This window comes from Eucalyptus grandis, chromosome 5 (assembly GCF_016545825.1).
Source record: "Eucalyptus grandis isolate ANBG69807.140 chromosome 5, ASM1654582v1, whole genome shotgun sequence".
NCBI classification, from domain to species: domain Eukaryota; kingdom Viridiplantae; phylum Streptophyta; class Magnoliopsida; order Myrtales; family Myrtaceae; genus Eucalyptus; species Eucalyptus grandis.
Window position 1 is genome coordinate 37,355,814 of NC_052616.1, and position 11,875 is coordinate 37,367,688.

Here is an 11,875-nt window from a genome sequence, read left to right on the forward strand (position 1 = left end):
AAGATCAGCGGGAGTTCACTCACCGTAATATTCAAGGTATTGCTCCTTTAGCACGTTTCCATATCCTTCCAACCAAAGCTTGTACTTTTTGTTCCCCAGGCTGCGCGGGTCTCCAGGAAGCATGCGTCCATGAACAGTGATCTCACGATGTCTCATTGATATCACTTTATCATAATCAAAAGAACTCGGTGGACAATCTAGATCAAATTCGATCAGTCTGTTTTCAAGCATATATGAACTCTCTTGCAAGTTTTTTAGTTGATCCATTTCGATTGGGTTGTCTCCATGCACATGTGAACTCTCGACTTCTGGATCTGTTGAGTCATGACCAACCTCGTAGAGGAAAGCTGGATCAATTAACTTATTGTCTCGGAGCGTAGCTTTTAAATCATCCTCTAATTGCTTGCATATTATTCGAAATCCCCACTTTTTCACGCCTCCGCTATATAATTTAAGGTTGAATTGTGCATAACTCCCATCAATTTGATCAAAAGGGAATGCTCCCCATAAGTCAAATGGTGCAATATAGTTTATGAGAATGCCACCTGGATCCGATCTGCAGCCCCTTGGATCCGATTCGCCCCCTATTCCGTTGGCATTGTAGTATTTGCCATTAAAATATGGGTGAAAGTGAATTGAACAATAATCGCCTTCATTGTCACGTACGCCACATATAATCAATCCAAGAAACTTGTCATATAAGTCCTTTGAAGCCATGAAAGATAGAAAACCATCTTCAACTGTTTGAAGCCACTTTGGCATCTCTCCTTTAGGGAGAATAAAAGTAGTGCAAGGAAATCCCTGTTACAAAAATAGACTGTTAGAAAGCACCTTAGAAGAATTCAATTTGAGTTTAGTAAGTAATCCAAGTGAATAAAAAGTTCCGTAAATGAGGAGGGATCCATTGATCCCAGCTTGCGTTAAGATAGAAGTCTCATGTGATAAAAATCATTCCCATAAAAACTATGCTAGCCACCTTCACTACATAAATATTAGTGTAGGATCACTTTATATTCGTTTGGTTTTCTCAAACCTCTGATTTTGCATTTTCAGCTATTGCAATATAAAAGCACATATTGTTTTGAACATATTCTCCACACCGATATGTGTGCGCACGAGAGAGAGAATCTGACCTTGGCAATTGAAGCAGTGTCAACCACGGTCAATCCTCGATGGACCCAATGATCAATTGAAGTTAAATGTCCATTTGTTTGTAGAGATTCGCACCCATTTGCGAGCAGTAAATTTAAAAATGGCGGAAGCTTGGGAATCTCTTGTAATTGATGGCAATAACTAATTGACAAATCAGACAAACGATCACGCTTACTGATGGATATAGGGAGACTAGTAATATTGTTCCCCGACAGAATTAAGTCTTCCAACAAGGGAAAACAAGAAAGATCCTCAAGAAACTCTACTTCGGACAGATTACAATTGAGAAGGTCTAAGACTTTTAAATTTGAAAGTCCAACCTTCATGCACGGATTAGCTGAATCCGTGAGGTTTGGAAACACGATTGGGCCAAAAGCAGATTTGAAGCATCGAAGTTTCTGTAAATTGTAAATATTAGATGGAATGCTTACTGAGTTTTTGCAAATATCTAAGAGGATTACCTCTAGAGAGACAAGATTTTCTATTGATGTAGGAAGTTCTTTAATAGCAGTATGTAGTATGGAAAGTCTTTTCAGGCATCCGAGTTCATGTGGGATATCGGGAAATCTTCCAAATTTTGAGCAAACAAGAAAGTTGAGATTTCGAAGATTTTTTGACTTGAGCACATTTGGAAAAACACAAAGTTCAGGGCACCATTCAAAATGCAAGACTTGGAGCTTGTCATGATTTGCAATCGACTCGTGGGCTTCTACCAAGTTTTTGCAATTCAAGAGTTTCAATTCTTTGAGATTTGGAGCACATGAGAGGTTGGGCGTAATAACGAGCGAATCGCAGTCACTCAATTCAACGTCCGTCAATTGCTTGAAGTCCTACAAAAACAACAAAACCAACTACCATAAACATTTTAAAAGGGAAAATAGGGTATCCTTATATAACGTTGCCACTTCTAAGAATTTTCATCCTTAGGCCACAATTCTCTTCATGTGGATGGAACCAAGAATCATCGTTAGATTAGGCAACTTGGAACCTACTATTTAGGGTTCTAAGTAAATTTCTAAACCTACTAATAACTTTTCATTCAACGTTACTATGTATATATAGTATTACAAAATTACTAAACCCTTAGAAACTTTACCAGTAAATACAAATTTTTATGTGTCTACAGTAAAGCTCACATTCACGAGCGAGTTTTACCTAACAATTTAGTTTTTATGATCACATTAGCGAATAAGAGATAACCCTTATCATTTCATTTTTAGATATTATTTTAAAAAGTTATATAATATATAAAAATACACATTATTAAAAAGAAATCACAAATAAATTTTTAGACAATCATCAAAACAGTTAGGCATAACATGATAGACCAGTAAAAGATATAGCATGATTATTAGAAAATCACTCGTTGGTTTTACAAACAATGGGATGCTATATATCAAACAAAAACTAATCCTAGCAAGTAATAACATCATACCATTTAATGTTTGATGCAGTAAATATGACATGATTCTTTTCATATATATATATATATATATATATATATTTCAGAAAATTACATTTCGTATTTAAGAATTGCACGGTACGAAACATGGAAAAAAGACAATTCCTGTTACATTTCGTATTAAGGGCTAGTTAGTTTAAATTTCTAAATTACTCCGATATTGTCAAAGACAATTCCTATTACTTTATAGTTGATGGAGATAATTTATGTCACCTTATAATTGGTGAGAACAAATATTGAATTATAAAGGATTGCCAAAAGTTTTTGAATGAATTAGTTGTAATTTATATCACCTTATAATTGGTGACAATTCCTGGTGGCATGCCCCTATGGGATCACTTATATTGAATTAGTTGTACATGCATTACTAGCAAGATGTTTAATAAATATTTAGTTATGGGTACCTAGAAATGCTACTCCTTCAGAACTGATTTGAGCAAATAATGATGTATTTTTTTACAGCACGGTGCAGGACAAATGCCGCCCTTTACAACATACATTGGAAAGCCTCCATGACTTGGAGACTACGTGGCCTCTAAGGTTATTTTGAAAGTGAGATATTATGATCAATATATCTGACCAACCACATTTAAATTAAATGCTTGACCATTTAACAAGCTATTTCTTGGGTGTTTTTACTTTTGTATATATGTCAACGGGTTAATTCGTCATGTTTTTGTTTCCCTTTATCTGACCATTATACAATTATTTTTTGTATATAAAAATGTTTATATGTAAACTAGTGACATAGTTAGAATTAGGCGAAATAGTTTATACTAGCATATTTGCATTTTGAATTTCTTCCCTAGGTAGATTTGATTTTGAAATAAAACTACATCAATAGTTTGAGATATTAGGTTTAGAAAGTATTTGTCCTTCTATATATATTAAAAACCTTCTACTTGGTGAGGGATTTTAACCTCTTTTTCATTCCTTCCATCCATGATCTTCAGTTGCTTATTTTAGAAATATAATACCCATGGGCAAATACACGAAATCGGTTATTTTATTTTATCTCTCACATATTTCAATATATTAAAAATTGAATTTAATCATGATTCAATGGCCTTCATAAGAAAATTCAAATTTTTTCTTTCTGCATATAATAATAAATTTTGTTCATATCGTATACTTTACCCGCAACATGTTTTCATTGCGGATTTCTTATAAAGATGTTTCACTTAATTTTTCAATGCCAATTATAATGCACGTTATTTCCAACGCAAGTAGTTAACAACATTCTGCAAGAAAATAGAGTAGTGGTTTCTAAAACAGAGGAACACCATTTCCTTAGGGATACTAGTGCATACAGTACTCAAACTCCCATACAAATGAAGTAGATAATAAAAAGGTCTATGTAGATAAATGCTCACCTTACTAATTGATGATGTGGACAAATGATCACGCTTGATGGATGTAGAAAGGCTAGTAATATTGTTCCCCGACAGAGTTAAGATTTTCAACAAGGGAAAACAAGAAAGATCCTCAAGAAACTCTACTTGGGACAAATTACAATTTAAAAGGTCTGACACATTTAAATTTGGAAGTCCGATCTTCATGCATGGATCACCTGAATTCCAGAGGTTTGGAAACACGATTCGGCGGAGAAAATATTTGAACCATTGAAGTCTTTGTAACTTGTAAATGTTAGGTGGACTACTTATAGGGTTTTTGCCCATATCTAAATGTATTACCTCTAGAGAGACAATATTTTTTATTGATGTAGGAAGTTCTTTTAAAGTGGTATGTGGTATGGAAAGTTTTTTCAAGCCTCTGAGTTCATTTGGAATATCGGGGAATCTTTCCAATTTTGAGCAAACGAAAAGGTTGAGATCTTGAAGATTTTTTGACTTGAGCTCGTTCGGAAAAACACGAAGTTTAGGGCACCATTTAAAATGCAAGACCCGGAGCTTGTCATGATATGCAATCGAGTCGTGGGCTTCTACCAAGTTTTTGCAATTCCAGAGTTTCAATTTTTCGAGATTTGGAGTACATGAGATATTGGGTGTACTGATGAGCGACTTGCAATCACGCAATTTAATGTACCTCAATTGTTGGAAGTCCTGCAAAAACAACAAAACCAACTACCATAAACATTCTGAAAGGGAAATAAGGGTATTTGTATAATGCCGTTGCCACTTTTAATGATTTTCATCCTTAGGCCACAATTCTCTTCATGATAAAGGAGGCAAGGAGCATCGTTAGATCAGACAACTTGAACCCTACTATATAGGGTTCTACGTAAATTTCTTAACCTATTAATAACTTTTCATTCAAAATTATCATATATATAGTATTGAGAAATTACAAAACCCTTTGAAACTTTACCAATAAATACAAATTTTTATGTATATACAGTAAAGCTTACACGAGATTAAGTCATATAATATATAATTTAGTTTAAATAGTTATATAATATATAATACACAATATTAAAATGATTTCAAATAAATTATTCTAGACAATGATCAAAAAAGTTAGATATAACATGATACTCCATACTTGACCAATAAAGATATATCGTGATTACTAGAAAATTAAACATCGGTTTTACAAGCAAAGAAATACTATATATCAAACAAAAAATAATTCTAGCAAATAACAAAATCATACCATATGATGTTTTGATACATTAAATATGACAATTCTTTTTGTATATATTTCAGATAATTACATTTCGTATTAAAGAATTGCACGTTAACAAACATGGAAAAAAATTAAGGGCTAGTTAATTTAAATTTCTAAATTACTCCGATATGATCAAAGACAACTCCTATTACTATATAGTTGATGGAGATAATTTATATCACCGAATAATTGGGGAGAACAAATATTGAATTAAGGATTGCCAAAATTTTTTGAATGAATTAGTTATAATTTATATCACCTTATAATTGGGGACAATTCCTGGTGGCATGCCCCTATGGGATCACTTATATTGAATTTGTACACGCATTACTAGCAAGATGTCTAATAGATATATAATTACATGCACTTAGAAATGTTGCTCCTTCATAACTGATTTGAGCAATTAATGATGCCTTTTTTACAGCACAGTGCAGGACAAAACCCGCCCTTTACGACATACATTGAATAAGCCTCCATAACCTGAATACTATGTGACCTCTAAGGTTATTTTGAATGCGACATATTGTGATTAAGGTATCTGACCAACCACATCTAAATCAAATGCTTGACCATTTGGCCAGCTATTCCTTGGGTGTATTTTCTTTTATAAATATGACAATGGGTTGGTTCATCATGTTTTTGTTTCCTTTTATTTGATCATTAGACAATTCTTTTTTGTATATAAAATTGTTCATATGTAAACTAGTGACATAGTTAGAATTAGGTGAAATAGCTTATACTAGCATATTTACATTTTGAATTTCTTCCCTAGGTAGATTTGATTTTGAAATAAAACTACATCAATAGTTAGAGATATTAGGTTTAGAAAGTATTTGAGATTCATCTACATACATACATACATACATATATATATATATATATATATGTGTGTGTGTGTGTGTGTGTGTGTATTTGTCCTTGTACATAACGTAATAAAAACCTTCTAATTGTGAGGGATTTCAACCTCTTTTTTATTCCTTCTATCCATGAGCCTCGAATGCTTATTTTACAGATATAATACCCATGGACAACTATATGAAATTGGTTATTTTATTTTCTCTCACATATTTCAATATATTAAAATTTGAATTTAGTCATGATCCAATGACCTTCATAAAAAAATTTCAAATATGCTCTTTATGCATATTATAAAAAAATTTCTTTGTATTGTGTATTTTATCAGAAAAATGTTTCCATTGGATATTTCTAGTAAAGTTGTTTCCCTCAGTTTTTCAAATGCCAGTTTGTTGCACGTTATTTCCAACACAAATAGTTAACATCATTATGAAAGAAAATAGAGAAGTGGCTTCTAAAACAGTGGAACACCATTTCCATACGATTAATAGTACATCTAACACACATATGCCCATACAAATGAAGTAGGATAATAAAACAGTCTATGTAGATAAATGCTCACCTTAAAGTGTTTTACGACTTCTGTGATACTGCCTTTCCCCATATCAATACTTACTAATTTCTTTTGACTAGAAGGAAATTTTGGAATCCAAGGACCACTTCCAGCAAATTCCATCCATCTTAGCTCATTAGGAAGAGATATTGGACCATGGAAAGAAATATGAACATTGCGTAGGATGAGCAATCTCAACTTTCTCATTTTTGAAAAAGCGTTAGGATGGACACTTAGCTCTTTTAGCTCAAGTGGCTCCAATACAATGGCTTTCACAGCACAATCTCCCTGCATATATAAGAGTATTTCAGCTTTTTCAATAATTAGAGTAAAAAATAAGGAGCAATATTTTGGTCATGTTGGCAAGTCTTACCACATCGCTTGACAAAGCATCGACAACATCATCATACCGCCATAGTCTGCTGCGACTTCTGGGATCATCACGACATTCTTGTCTCACAATCTCCATGCCCATCGATTGAATCAAGTCATGCATTTGTAGTATTCCATTGTCAATGCTTATCAAGGACCTCTCGATGAGTATATCAAATCCTACAGTTGTCTGAACATCGCAACTATCAAGGACTTTCTTTATGTATTTGCTATCCCTCCACTTAAAAAAGCAGGCAATGTCGAGAAAAATCTCTTGCTCATTTTCTTCTAGTCCATCGTAACTTATTTTGAGAACATCATTAATGGTTTTGTTGGGAATCCTAGAAACTTTCTCCAGTTTACTTTCCCAAATATCTTCTCTTTTACCACATAAGTAGGAACCAAGAACCTCAAGTGCTAAAGGAAGTCCTCTAGCATGATTTAGAACTCTTTTCACCAAATCTGTCATGTTTTCTAATTTTTGGAGTGTCAAACAAGCATGATTGCTAAGCAGCTCATGAGCTTCATGGTAACTCAGTGGTTTAACTTTATATACATGATCTTGATCAATTCCATAACAAGTAAGCAAATGTTTATTTCTTGTAGTAATAATGACCCTACTTCCATTACCAAAACATTTGCTTTCTCCTGCTAAAGCATGTAACTGGTACAAGTCATCCACATCATCAAGGACAAGGAGAACTTTTTTGTGACGAAGTCTATGTTGTATGATATTGATACCTCTATCAGCATTGGTGACTACCAATCCATTTTGCAGTGATAAAACATCGGATAGTAATTTGTTTTGCAATGGAACTAAATCCTTGGAATCTTTCAAAGCTTCTCGAACATTTCCGAGAAAACATGAACCGTCAAATTGTCTAAACATAGAATTGTAAAGAACTTTTGCTAATGTTGTTTTCCCTATCCCTCCTTGTCCCCATAGCCCCACCATGACAACATCATTATCAGACGCAAGGTTGAACATCTCTTTCAACTTAACAACTGGAGTCTCTATCCCAACCAGATGCCTAGTAACATACAACGGCATTAGGTTAAGGTGATTGGAAATCTCCTTCACAATTTGCAGTATAAGCTTCGACTCATCTCTGTCAAAAATGGAAAAAGAGGTTGGAGCATCTTTTGAGCAATTTGAATAAGCAAATAACAAGCAATCATAAGCTAACAATGAAAAAAATACGTCACATTTTCAAATAATCACAGCCAAAACAAAAAATTTTCTCACTGAGTCGAATTAGAAAACCAATCAAAACAACCATTATGGGATTCAACTTTTGGTCAGCCAAGTGATTCATGCTCTGTTGATTTATATATGATGATTTACTTACTTTCCCTTTTGACTGTTATATGTAATATATTTATATGCTTCATCAAAAAGAGCTATTTAGGACTTTAAACGGTGGTTAAGATTTTGATTTGATTAAATACCTAAAGCACAACGTTATTGCCTTACATGGCTTGTACACACTAATTATCTATTGCTGCGAACTTTCTTACTTCATTCAAAGAAATGGGTTTAAGTGCAATAATGCCAATTAACATTCTATCCATTGGTAGATCAAGTTTTAACATTTTTTACTACAATCATCTGTCTGTCATTTTTTTTTTAATGCAAACAGTCTTTATACTTACTTGTAAAGATCAGCTTCTCACACAAAAATTGAGCTACTTTGAACTTACTCATCATTCAAATGCCACCCGAACAAGTCACCAGCATCAAAAAGAGCTTTTTTCCATTTCTTCACTTTCTCTAGATCATTTTTGAACTTATCCTCATGCTTATCCAGAGCTTCCCTATAACTCTTTCTCCCCTCTCTCACTTCTCTTGGGTCCACTTTGTAAAACACTGGTAGAACGGTGAGGTCCTTTTGCTCCTTGCACTCCATAATCTTCGCCGTCTCTTCCAAGCACCACCATGAGGAAGCGTAGTTCTCGGAAAAAATGATGATTGCAATGCACGATTCTTCAATGGCCTTCATAAGAGTCGCTGATATTTGTTCTCCCTTTCTCAGTTTCTCCCTATCCTGGAAAGTGTGTATTCCATTCTGATCTAAAGCTTGGTAGAGATGGCTAAGGAAGCTCTTACGCACATCCGTGCCTCTGAAACTCAAGAAGACATCGTAAATACTTTTGGATTTTGGCGAAGAAGCCATCATACGATGGATTTTAACAAACAACAATGAGTACTAGCTGAAGGTTTGAAATTGTGCTTTCAGGTAGGTCGTTCACTACTTGTTCTTCTTGTTGATTTATTCTTATTCTAGAGGACAGAGGTGCACGACTTTTTTTAGAAGTTTGGTAAATGATGGTGCTTAAGGATGGACCAAGTTATCTAATAGGTGTGAACACGTGGACTCATTTTTACCAAAGACTGCGTACCACCGCGCTATTTGAATTTGCTAATTGACAAAAGCTTCTCTATGGCCGACAAAATTATTGCACGGACGAAACTCTAGGGTAGAAGATTCTCGTGATCTAGGTCATAGGCTCACTCATGAAAGCAATTCTGGTGGTCTTCCTCGAAATTTCATCCCAACCTTCGAAGAAGTAGTTTTTGTCCTTGCTGTATAATAATTTACCACAATACCACTCAAGAGATATATAATTACACACAATTAAGTGTTCCAGCAAAAAAGAAAAAAGAAAAAAAGATCTATTAATAATGGCACAACTTTGAAAAAACATGGTGCTTAAGTATGGACTACAATATGTAATAGGTGCGAACACCTGGACTTATTTCACCACCGCGTTACTTGGATTTGTCTGATTGACACGAGCTTCTTCGCGGCTGAAAAAGGAAGTGGAGGCTCACCAACCAGAAAAAAACTTTGCTTGCTTCCTTGAAATTACATCCCCAACTTCGAGTGATTTCTTCTTCACTAAGTAGTAATTTAACACATGACTACTCAGGTAACATATAATACATGTGACGACAACAATACTTTTTAATACTAAGATAATCACAACATTACTCACCAAATGTCAAAAGAGTCTGTTTTTTAAAAGTTTATACCTCTAACCTTGCATTGATATATAAATTTTTTGCTTGTAGTCCTTTCATTCATTTCATGAGAAAACTAAGAATCGAGTTCGTTGATAATGGTGCTACTAGATCCTGAATAATAATAGAAAAAACATTTGCTTAGCTGAGTCCTACACGAGCATCTTTTAATGCATTTCTCTGCATTCAGACAAAATACACATTTATGTTTAGGCACAATGCATTTGAATTAAACAAAGCTTGTTTGTGTCAAATAAAACAGGGGCTCAATTACGAACTTCTTCATTTTAAGCGGCCCACTGGACGGCTCGACATGCAAATGAACGAAAAAGGGAAAACAGGGTGGGAATAAAGCTCAAGAAGTTACAAGCCAAAGGCTACGAGACAGAAAAGCAGAAGACTTACCCTTTCATGCTGTTCTTTTAAACTGCAAAAGAGATAGAAAAGGTCTTCGTTTCAAGAAAGCATTTTTACTCTCGTCAGAAACGCCTTCTAGAGGGGTAAAAGGGGCTTCACTGTAGTTGCCAAAAATTTCTTGGCCCTTGGATTGTTTCGTCACGGGGGTGGTTCAGAGCGGTTTTGGATTCTTCTGTCGGATTCGAACCGCATGGGAAAATGCAGAGAGAGAGAGAAGCTGAATTATCTATTCATGATGATGGAGCGGAAAGCGAAGAGACGAGGCCTTGAAATCGGGAATGGTAATTATTCTGGTCAAAGATTAATTTTTAGAAAAGAAATAGGTTTTTCTATTTCTATACTTAGATAAGTTTCTAAACAAAAATACCCAGTTAATAATGACATAAAATTTATATTCTTGGCATAGAAATTTGTTTGATGATGACATCCGGAGGGCGATGGAGAATAACTAGCGGAGGGTCCATTAGCGGAGGCGGGTGGTGGTGGATGGCATATGACAACCGGCAAATGGCGGTCGGCAACCGGCTTATGGCAATCGTTGGTGGTGGCGACTGGCCTCCATCGACGGATGGCAACCGGGCGGACAGTGGATGGTGATCAACAGCGGCGGATGGGCGGCTGGTTAATAGCGATGACAAATAATGAGAAGAGTTTTTATTTTTTAATTCTATTTCAAAAATAGAGAAGTAAAAGTTTTTTTTTTAATTTCTATTCCAAACTTATTTTTAAGATAAAAAATCTATTCTAAAAAAAAAAAACGAAATAATTTTTCTAAACAAATTTTTATTTTAAAAACAAATTGAGAACAGAAGTAAAATAATTATCATACGTATTCATAATGACTGGTGCAAGTGACAAAGTAGGTCATAGCGAGGCTGCATCAGCTCCCTGACAAAGAGTAGGGCCTCTTTGATATACGCGGTTGGCAAAGGTTATCCTGTCGGGAACCCTACGTTGGACCAATTTGTTCTGTATCTGCCTTCCTGCCTCCCTCCCTCCCTCTCTCTCTCTCTCTCTCTCTCCCCGCGTCCGTCCTTTCACGGATTCACTCAACATTCGCCTTGGGCTTCCATCTGTACTTGAGAGAACCTCTGCATGTTTACATATACACCAAGGACTCGCAATTTTCGTTACTGGTACTTGGTTTTATGTCTCTCAAACTAACATAAATATAGAGTTATTGGACAACTCCAAGATAGTGGAATTGGTCCTAATTCCTTGCTGTAGAGTTAGATATGATTCGGACAAGGTATTTCACGAATCCAATAATTGTGGAAATTTGGATAAAAACATTTGAGATGAGGATTAGACGAGTCGTGGCCAGCCAAGAGAGCGGATTGTTACAAAAAAAAAAATGGCTTTTGAAGGAGTATACAGTTATTAGATTTGGATTACACAAAGATCCAACCTGGTC

General features: G+C 34.9%; 1 protein-coding gene across 1 annotated transcript; it reads right to left on the reverse strand.

The window, feature by feature from the left end:
* Positions 1–15: 15 nt before the first annotated feature.
* LOC104446653 (TMV resistance protein N) lies at positions 16–9,196 on the reverse strand. Its single transcript, XM_039313665.1, has 6 exons — positions 8,724–9,196; positions 7,024–8,131; positions 6,660–6,938; positions 1,824–1,982; positions 1,473–1,550; positions 16–801 (listed from the first exon to the last, which is right to left on the reverse strand). The coding sequence occupies exons 1-6, from the start codon at positions 9,194–9,196 to the stop codon at positions 16–18; spliced, it is 2,883 nt and encodes a 960-aa protein (XP_039169599.1).
* Positions 9,197–11,875: the final 2,679 nt, after the last annotated feature.